This window comes from Macrotis lagotis, chromosome 3, assembly GCF_037893015.1.
Source record: "Macrotis lagotis isolate mMagLag1 chromosome 3, bilby.v1.9.chrom.fasta, whole genome shotgun sequence".
In the NCBI taxonomy this organism is placed as follows: Eukaryota; Metazoa; Chordata; class Mammalia; order Peramelemorphia; family Peramelidae; genus Macrotis; species Macrotis lagotis.
Window position 1 is genome coordinate 228,340,574 of NC_133660.1, and position 10,871 is coordinate 228,351,444.

At 39.9% G+C, this 10,871-nt stretch overlaps 2 protein-coding genes across 2 annotated transcripts in view; both read right to left on the reverse strand.

Moving 5' to 3' along the window:
• The window catches only part of LOC141518238 (RING finger protein 37-like), a 25,366-nt gene extending 24,769 nt beyond the window's left edge, over positions 1 to 597 (reverse strand). Inside the window, exon 1 of the mRNA XM_074230074.1 lies at positions 516 to 597. The gene's annotated coding sequence lies outside the window, so the exon portion shown is untranslated. The remainder of the gene's footprint in view (positions 1 to 515) is intronic.
• Positions 598 to 2,542: 1,945 nt separating this feature from the next.
• Positions 2,543 to 10,843, reverse strand: LOC141518237 (FAST kinase domain-containing protein 5, mitochondrial-like). Its single transcript, XM_074230072.1, has one exon. It carries the CDS (start codon positions 7,302 to 7,304, stop codon positions 4,869 to 4,871), a length of 2,436 nt encoding a protein of 811 aa, XP_074086173.1. The 5' UTR covers positions 7,305 to 10,843; the 3' UTR covers positions 2,543 to 4,868.
• Between the last annotated feature and the right edge of the window lie 28 nt (positions 10,844 to 10,871).

Here is a 10,871-nt window from a genome sequence, read left to right on the forward strand (position 1 = left end):
AACCCTGCTGGGACACACACATCCCCAGTGTTCAGTCTTTTGAATCTATTCTTCAGGACTCTATCACACCCTAAATGGCTAGCTGCTCCCTTATTGGCATAAACCAAAAGGTTCTAGTAAGTTTATCTCCCAATTCTGTAGTCTCAGTATCTTCCAACAAGGATCAAAAGGAACAAGGATCACAGAAATGAGCTTATCATCAAAGATATAACACAATGCTGGATCGGCAAGAAGCACTGATTTCACTAAGATAATTTACTTCTCAATCTGCATGTTCTATAAATTATATAAAAACTTACTATTTCCTTCCCTTGAATACGCCACAATCATTTGGGTAAATGAAAAGAAATACTACTTTGTAATATGAAAATCCCTCCTACACCCCGACTTTTCTTCTCTGTAGCCATGTCTCCTGGTGGCCCACAATGGGGAGCTCAAGAGCAAAGACAACTCAATCCCTCCCATTTCTGAAGAAAATCGATTGAGGCAACAATGATGTCCTCTCCTAGTCTTACCTTTTTCAATCCATTCCCTTGTTAAAATGCACAGCTCTGATCATTTCACTGCATTGCTCTAAAGCCTCCCATAATGTCCTGCTGCCAATAAGAATAAAAAATTTATTGCAATAAAGGTCCCCCTAACTAGTGTACAATCCCACCTCCTCAGAGCCTACCTAGTCCAATTTGTACCTGAATATAAAAAAAACAAAAATCACAACTATCCCCTAGAGAGCTCTTATCAAAATCAATATAAAAATATTTTAAAAATCTAACTCCATCTTGAAGCAGGAAACTTATTTTATTTCTCAACATTTTTCCTAGAGAAACAACTCCAAGTAGAAAATAAGCTAAACAAAGATATAATGCAACCTCACCATTGTAAAGGCAGCTGTCTGGTAACTAAAAGGCCCTAAGACTCTCCCATATTTTTCACTAAAACAGAAACCTTTCTTATGGGGAAAATCCCCAAACCAGACCATTTTCACAGGTATGTCTGGTAGTCTCCAGGACATCACCAGGTTAGAGTCATGATTAGACCTATTATTTCCCACACCACACACAAATCTTCTATGCCCAGGATACCATCTATGAGATTCAAAAGGAAGTTTCAGGTTATGAAATTTTCAAAGAAAGGAGAGCTTTAGGGAACCCAGGAAAGGCAACACTACCACTTCCTATTTTCAAGTAAAGTCTAAGCAGGCACTGTATGTCCAGCAGAGAGAGAATATCATTAGTTAAGGTCATAGTCAGACCAGTTGGCCTGAATCTCCTTACCTGAAGTTGGAACAAGATGAATTCAGAAATTCCTTTTATCTTTACTTCTACGACCCTATATTGATCTTTGGTAAAAAGACTAGAGAAACTATCTTCTGGCAAATAGAAATCTGATCTCAAAGGGAAAACCACAAGTTGTTAGGTAGAAAAAGTTCTGATTTCAATTGGAAATCTCATTTTGTTTTATTTTGTCTTATATCTCTCCTTCAAGTCATTCTCACAAATACCCAGGTATTTGTACATGTGTGCACACACACACACACACACACACACACACACACACACACAAAACACCCCACCCCACCCCACCAAGAAATGGATGATCAATTATATGGTAAACCAGGACATAAAGACAAACCACTTAAATAGTTGACGTCCAAATCAACCTTTTGATTTTCCTCATCAGCACTGACTTGGAAGTGAAAGGAGGAGGAGATTGGATTGATTACTCAATGAAGGTAGAAGTCCAGAAAACTATCCCCAATTCTCCAAGGAAGTCTATTTTCTTTAAAATGAAAATCTCAGGATTGAGGGCCCACCCTGACTTCCTAAGAACAAGGGTCATGGGGGATGGCTAGGTGGTGCAGTGGATAGAGCACTGGCCTTGGAGTCAGGAGTACCTGAGTTCAAATCCGGCCTCAGACACTTAATAGTTACCTAGTCGTGTGGCCTTGGGCAAGCCACTTAAACCCACTGCCTTGCAAAAACTTAAAAAAAAAAAAGAACAAGGGTCATGGGAATGTGATCTGACCTCTCCTGCACTCTGAACTTCATCACATGAACCTGGAATGAAAGAGTCTCTCCAACAAGCAAAAATGAGCCAAGGAGGTCTAAAAGAGAAGCCTAGAAGCAAGGGGAAGGCTTCTGTGTGACCCTTGAGAATCAGCAGACAACAAAGAACAGATTCAGAAGCCAGAATGGGTATGTAGTTGATATTATGATGGTCCTATAAAAAGGAATAAGTGCAAGAACAAAAACAAAGCAGCTAGTGGGTGACCCTAGTCATCCCCTCAGGACAGGTCCTCCTCATGACATCCAGGCTCCAGACTTTCTAATGCTTAGAGCTGATCTAAAAGCAGAATGGGCAGCCTCAAATGGCAGAGGGTTCCTCCTAATTGGAAGTAGAGAACAAATGAACACAGCTGGATCTGCTACAGGGATTCCATAAATCCCTTCCAACTCTCATTTCTTGTAATCTGCCTGTTCAGGATTTGTCCTCCTTCCCTGTGCTTCAGTTCAAAATGGTCCCTGTGCCTAGAATGGTCCAACCCCTTCCTAATTCCTATCCAATTTTTAAAGTCCTATTCTAGTGGATCTCCTGAGTGGATCCCAGGAAAGGAGACCTTTTCCTCTCAGATCTTACACAATGTGTATTCATTGCATATTAATAATGTTTAAGGACATATTGTTTGGTATTATAGCTATGTCATCCCCAAGTCTAAAATTCATAGTGGCAGGGAACTGTCCTAACCTTTCTATCTCCCTTAGGTACCTAAAAGTATTCTGCTTATGGCAAATAATTAATAGCAACTTATGGTTATACAATGTTTTAAGGTTTACAAAGCACTTAACACACTAATAATTTTCAGATTCTCATACAAACTGAGGCAGGTAGTAGGTACAAGTATTATTCTTATTTTACAGAGGAAGGAAATGAGATCCAGGGGGATAAATGATTTACCCAAGGTCATAAAAAACAGCAAAGCCAGCACTGAAAGTCAGTTCTTATAATTTCAAGTCCAGTTCTGGTCACCATATTTTGTGTAATGATTAAATGGAAATAATCTATTATTTCCCACTTCTACATACTGCCTGCTTATACATAGTTCTTTTGCATATTGTTTCCCTGTGAGTTCCTTGAGGGAAAGATTATCTTTTATTTTATTTACTTATTCAGTAGCCCCAGTACATCTGGCTGGGGGACAGGCACTTAATAAATAGCTACTGGGTGACTAAATACTTCTTAGGCTTTAAAAGATTTTTTTTTTTAAATTTTATTTATTCAAGGCAATGGGGTTAAGTGACTTGTCTAAGGCCAGATTTGAACTCAGGTTCCCCCCAAGTCCAGGACCAGTGCTCCATCCACTGTGTCACCTAGCTGCCCCCTTAGATTTTATTTTCTATGTAGCAGTAATGTATTTATTTATACAAATGCCTTCTCTTCCATACTAGACTATAAGCTCCTAAAGAGTTATTACATAGTCTCTCCCCAATGTCTATAGCAAATTCTTATTTTATTTTTATTTAAGGCAATGGGGTTAAGTGGCTTGCCTAAAGTCACACAACTAGGTAATCATTTAAGTGTCTGAGGCTAGATTTGAACTCAGGTACTCCTGGGCCGGCGCTCTATCCACTCTGCCACCTAGCTGTCCTATAGCAAATTCTTAAAGGGTATTATAGGCAGTAAGGTGCAGGCAATAAAGTGCTGGTCTCAGAATTAGGAAGGCCTCTCCTCAATTTCCACCTCTAAATATTGGTCAAGGCCAGAGCAAACAATTTTACCTGAGTTTCTTTCCTCACTTATAAATGAAAAATATCTGTGATACTTTCCTCAGAGAAGTGTTGTAAGACTTAAATGATCTATGTATGTAAAGTGCTCTGCAAACTTCAGAATGATATCAATTAGTATTGTTGTTTGAAAAAAGTTAGTTCTAGGGGTGGCTAGGTGGTACAGTGGATAGAGCATCAGCCCTGGAGTCAGGAATACCTAGGTACAAATCTGGCCTCAGACACTTAATGATTACCTACCTGTGTGGCCTTGGGCAAACCACTTAACCCCATTTGCCTTGCAAAAACCTAAAAAAAAAAAAAAAAAAAAAAGGATGAAATGTTAAAACTTTACATGTAATTAAAATAAATACCTGGGCCACAAACTCAGCAGAAAGTTACTGTAATAGCCAATATTGCCCCTAGACTCTAGAGGATGCTAAAAATCATATGTGCTTCCCATTAGAGCAGGGGTACTTAACCTGGGATCTGTGGATATTTTTCAAGAACTCCATGAATTTGAATGGGAAATTTCAAAATGTGCTTTTTTCCCTAATCTATGTATTTTATTTAATGGATTTTAAAACATTCTGACAAGGGACCAACAGGTTTCATCAGATTATCAAAAGGACGTATGAGAAAACTTAGAAAATTAGGATCATATTTATATTTTTAAATGAACATTAGAATCATGTTTACATTTTAAAATTATCTACCTGCAGGTCAAAATGGAATTGAACAATAGTGGTTTTTTTATGTTTTCATTCTGAAAAATTTACCTAGACAGGTAAATTAGAATGCACAACACCTAGCCTACATGAGAGAAATAGGAGACAGATGTGTAGTTTTAAGTCATTTATTGATGTAATGATAATTCCCATCAAGCAAAAGATCCACTCACATAATCAGGTAATAGCAATACTAACTCTGCTAAAAGTAATTTTACAATCTTGCCAAGGGGAAGGTCACATGAATAAAGAAGTCCATTATTTCTTCTTTGCTTAGGGCTCCTTGGTATTCCATAATTCCTCATTTGGCTCATTCACTCATTTCAAAGTGCTAAGGATGGCATGTTGCCTACTGATAGTGCGCTGATCCCCTGCTATCTCAGAAGCCAGAATTGAACACTTTCTCATGAAGGTAGGAGAGCTTTTCTGATCTTGTCCGCCTGTATAAAGGAAACCATTCCCAGAAGGCCAGCTCCACCACAGTGTACCCAAGTTTTCTTAGCTGCCTCCTCTTCATGCTGTGCAGTCCAAGCAGATGCCTGGAACCAAAGCAATACTGGTTCCTATTTGTCACCTGAATGGCCAACTTTGACACTCCTGCCTGTGGTCCTGTTACAGAACACAAACTGGTCACTTCTGGATCCCCTGCCGTAGGCAAGCAACCATCTAGAAGCAGTGACTTCTTGTTGACCCCTCCAGGGTTCTCTCTGATCTCTGTCTCAGCCTGAAAATGTGGGCTTGATTTTCCTTTTACAAGCTGAGCAATCAAATCATCTGTAAGACTGACTCCCACGTGTTTCAGGTGAGAGCTAGTCAGATCTGTTGGCATAGCTTCCTGATTAAAGGGAAGTGGTTTATTATTGACATCCAGGTGAACTTCTAAATCAGATGACCGTGAATGGGGCAAGATCATATGATGTCTGATATACTGAGGACCCCCTAAGATAGTTCGAAGTAAAAAAAGAGCCTCCAGGAATTCAGGCTTGGTGGTCATATCCTGTTCTGCTAAATTCCACAGCATGACTGCCCCCTCTTGCTGCAGCTGAGCACTGAGACGATGGCCTTTGTAATCGGGGCACTCGATCCCGATAGTGCCATCCAGAGTGTACAACTCTTTGGTGAGCTCAAACTGGCTTCTCTGCTGAGCTAGCCTGATAAATTCTGGACTCAAGGCCAAATCCAGAAGATCCAGAGGAAAGCGTTCAGTAAATGCCAAGCCCAGCAAACTGGTGAACAAGTGATCCGGGAACTTGCCAAACTCAGGCAACTTTCTATGAACCTCTCCTATCAGGCTGGAATAAAAGTTTTCTGCATTAGGTGGCTCATAATTCAAAGTTCCAAAAGACCACAAAATTTTGGCCACATCTTTGCTCCGACAATACGTGGCCCTGGAAGGCAAGGAAGCGGCGACAGCATTCATGACCCTCTCATCCAGATAGCGTAAGGCTGAGCAGGCAAGGGTTAGATGCATGACAGCCTGGACCCCCATGGAAGGAATGCGCTGAGGGGCAATCTGGGCAAAATGATTCATAAAATCTAGGTGATCGACATGAGTAAAGCGAAACATTTTAAGAATATTCACTAGGGCATAGTTGCTCAAATGCTGCATCTGGGGATAAACCTTGTCCCCAATCTTGCGCATGACATACTCAGAAAGACTGCTACTTGATTTGAAGAACCCCAAACAGATTGTGCCAATCTCTTCTAAATTGAGTAAATCTAAGTACTTGAGAACCAAGGACTCTAGTCTCTGCATTAAGTCTTGAGGCACATGTCGACCTTCTCCTATAATATAAATTAAGTGCACCAGCTGGGACAAGGAGAGATCTTTCCAATGCATGTTAAGATAACTGAAAAATATCTTTAAAAAGCATGGTACACTGTGGCCTAGGCACCGCCAAAGGTCAGCCACCAATAAAAGCTCATCCAGGCTCATATCCCATACCCGACGGCAAAATTCTCCCTCATATGTAGCTAGCATTGGGTGGGAGGAAGGGATTTCCAATCGAACAAATGCTTTCATAATACCTATTAGGTCTGAAGTATCAAAGAGTCGTATGCTGTTGAGGCTTAATTGGCACAGGATTGTAAACTTGATATTGGACAAGAGTACAGAACGCTGCTCCATTGGCAATGAGCTTAATTCACCAAAGTGGTCAGCAATGGTTTTGGGCTGAGGATTAATCTGCAATACTGTCACTTTATGTAAAATCAGTTCACTCTCCTTAAAGGACAGGGTCTGCCAAGCCTCAGAAATGTTGTAACTATGATGCTGGTACTCAGGCCTCAGTCTGAGGAAAACTCTAGGGTCTTCAAAGGTGTTAAAAGTTTCCACATCAGCTTTCAGAATATCATCTTTCATTACCTGCAGTTTGTGAAGTCGTACCATGCTAGGACGAGGAACCAAAGCCTCATTGGTTTCCAAATCCAAGAAAGTATTTTTGATCCCCGGCATTCTCCGAGAAGAGGCAACACAATACGTGTTCTGGATTTGCTTTTCAGTAACATTAGAGCTGTCCTTTTCTGGAGAACCTTGTTCACCATATCTTATATTGCTACCTCTGTTCCTACCTGCCACTCTTTTAGAACTGTTATAGGCAAGAGGATTGTACAAGACTTGGTAATCTGGAGGATTCAAGAGCTTGAGGGTGGCAGCAGCTTTGGGTTTAATGTTGATCTCTTCAGGGGTTTGAACACAATCTTGTGGGGTTTGAGTGGGTTGTTTTTTCTTGGTTTGTTTCTTGGCTGTGGTTGAGAATGTAGATGTACTGCAGATCCTGCTTGGAAATCTTCGGCATATTAGCACAGTAGCCATGGATCACAAGTGACTGGGCCAGAATTGGTGCCAGGTACTGAAAAAAGTAGATGAAGAATGAGTGGTTTCCACCTATTGTGATGGACTTACCCAAACCATAGAGACCAACCCAAAAATAGTGCTACCATTACAGGAAATCTGGCACAAAACAAAATACTACCCATTTAATAATAGTGTTAGATTTTATTTAATTTCTCTATCAGCTTCTAGAAAGGACAATATAAAAATACTCTGTACAAAAATCATGGTAGACCTCGAAGAAAATGACAAATGCCAAAAATAAAGTTCTATTTGGGGAGCAAACTAGAAAGGAGAAAACAGAGCAATACTTGACCACCCCAACAAGTTTCACATCATGCCTGGCACAGAGTACATGCTTGACTGACCAGAGATATCTGCTCTTGGAAGTCTAGGAAGTCCTTTTTGTTAAAGAAAACTTATTCTACAGGATAATTCTTCCAATGCTCCAAAATGCTCTTCCCCAATCCAGGTGAGCTGTGGCAGCATCTAAACATCCAATAAGGAGACATGGGCTCCAAATCCACTAAGTCAGAGGGCAGGAGTCAGAAGCCATTCTCAAGCTTAACTCCCAGAATAAAGCTTTGCTCCCACTGAAGAGGAATGTCTGTCACCTCCTTTCTTTCAAAGAGCAGGAGCTGTTCAGCTATCCTAGTGGAAGAGGTTGGATCATGCCTGGTTACACCGAATCTCAGATTGATCAGTTATCACTTTCCCTTAGCACAGTTCACATTCACAAACCTGCTGCACTCTAGCTTTCCTTAAAAAGTTTCTTCTTGGGGCGGCTAGGTGGCGTAGTGGATAAAGCACTGGCCTTGGAGTCAGGAGTACCTGGGTTCAAATCTGGTCTCAGACACTTAATAATTACCTAGCTGTGTGGCCTTGGGCAAGCCACTTAACCCCATTTGCCTTGCAAAAGCCTAAAAAAAAAAAGTTTCTTCTTCTTCCTTTGAAGAATCCCTATGGAAGAGCCATATGACATCCCAAAACCAGAAAGGTCTGGTCTCCTCTTTTAAAGATCATGGGCACATTAAAGATTGGGGGCATGCCTCCATAAGACAGGAGAAAACAAACCCTTGGCTTTATGCAACAAATCCCTGTCAGTATATCAGCATAAGACAATATTAGGAGGAATTCCTAGATTGTGGTGGCCTATTCTGCTTTTCTATCAGTAGAGTACTTTCCCATGACATTCTTTTTTTTTTGGGGGGGGGGGGATGTTGCAAGGTAGTGGGGTTAGGTAACTTGCCCAAGCTCACACTGTTAGGAAATTTTTTTTTTTTTTACATGTCTAAGGCCAAATGTGAACTCAGGTCCTCATGACTCCAGGGCCGGTGCTCTATTCACTGCACCACCTAGCTGCCCCCCCCATGACATTCTAATCATACATGTCCTTGATTCTGGCGATTCTAATCAATGTAGAACCTGTGAGTATCAGCATTGCATCAATTTCAATCACAAAAAATATACATACAATAAGCTCCCTGTTCTCTGGAAGGCTTGCAGATGACATGTTCTGATTATTCAAATTATCTATGACCCACTTTTAAAAAATCAGAACATAGCATGTCTCACACAAAAACATTATTGAACACAACTGAATCTTTGTTAATGCAGACAGCATTTGGATCTTGCAGTGCCTTATGATCACCATAATTAAAATCAAGGAATACTAGAGATGAGCAGAAGGACCAGGTAAGAAGAGATGTCTAGGTGACAGTAGGCCAGAAAATCAACTGTTCATTACTATCCACAATGAACTATTTTATTGCTGACTAGATTACAGTGAGATTCTGGAAGCTGATATGTTTCAGGGAAAGATTGGCCTCTTTTAATAAAGACAAAAATAATGGCCCTGAGAGCAGGATTACCAAAGAATCAGAAGGTTTGATCCTAGCCTCAGTACATGCTTTTCTGTGAAAAGGCAACACTACACACTAGACAATCAGGATATTTCTAGTCTCCACCGATTGAAGCATTTCAGTTACCAAAAAAAAATAAAACTCATAAAAAAAAGGTAAAGATAGAAAAATACTGAATTTTTCATCATAGAATATCTGGTGCTTAATAGGTTATTCATTTCAAAATGAGAACATCTGAATTTTCTACCAGGCAGGCTGGTTACAAATGAATGGTAGAATACAGGAAGTACATCTGTGGGTATGAATAGTCAAGATTCAAAAGAACCTACCCTTGCTGGGGGACATTTCATGAAATGTCATGAAAGACAGAATTCAGCAATTGTTTCATTTTTCTGTATTCAGAAAAGGAAAGTTATATTTTAACTGGTCCTCTCTATTTTATGCTGAATTCCATAACACAAGATATCATGTCCAACCCATGACTGAAAAGAATTCTCTCCAACTCGTCATTCACCCATTACCCAAGGAGGCAGCCCTCTCTACCATACTTTTTCAAGCTCTACAATTTCCCTTTTGGGGCCAAGCAGAGCAAATCCAATCCCTATTTAACATGAGAACCCTCAATACTTAGAGAGATAGCCTACCATCCTTCCCAACCCAAGGCTTATTTATGCATTACTTCAAATGATGCTAGTAAGAAACAGCCTTCAATCCCCTCCCTCTTCTGGCTGTCTTGCTCAGGACATGTTCCAATATCCAGCAAATATGAAGAATTAAGGGAATCCTGGGCAAGTTTGTACTGCAATATCACTGCTAGATCTATAAAGTATATGATGTACTATTATAAAGTGACATAAAAAGAACCAAGAAAACAACCTACACAATGGTCCCAATGATACAAAAGAAAAACAACACCATAAGACATCAGAACTGATTGATGTCATTACCAATCTTGATTTCAGAATTTATCACCTCTCAGAGAAACAGTAAAATATACATATAGAATGAAACATGTCATCATGCATAATCAACGGCTGATGTATTTTCTTTATATTTCCTTGGTGTAAGAGAGAATTTTTTTTAAGGGAGAGTTGGATCAGTGTGAAGTGACAGTGACAGCTTAAAAAAGCATCAGTAAATTATGAATGTTTAAATACAGTGTCCAGAATGGCACAAAAATGTAATAAAATATTGCTGGGCTATTTGAAACAATGAATAGCAAGGACTCAAAAGCACAAGACAATATAAAATGATGCAAAATAGAGCAAGGAAAACTAGAAAAATAACATTTACAATCATGACAAGAGTAAATGGAAAAAACAAACAAAACTGATTGTTGTTTAATTACAATGACCAGTCTGGGGACCCTGAGGAAGGGAAGAAAAGATGCCCCTTCCCCTCCTTTGAAGATTTGAGGGATTATGAGTGTGGACTAATTCATATACTGTCAGATTAAGTTGATGTGTTGATTAATTTTGTTGAACTAGTCTTTTTTCTTTTTTTTATATAAGGAATAAATGGTTGACTAAAGGAGGAGGAGAACTTATACTTAAAAATAAAGGTGATTGGGGTGGCTAGGTGGTGCAGTGGATAGAGCACCGGCCTTGGAGTCAGGAGTACCTGGGTTCAAATCCAACCTCAGACACTTAATAATTACCTAGCCGTGTGGCTTTGGGCAAACCACTTA

What these genes read in the sequence shown, in the direction of transcription:
- LOC141518237 (XM_074230072.1), bottom strand. Translation starts at nt 7,304, where the DNA reads ATGGCTACTGTGCTAATATGCCGAAGATTTCCAAGCAGGATCTGCAGT.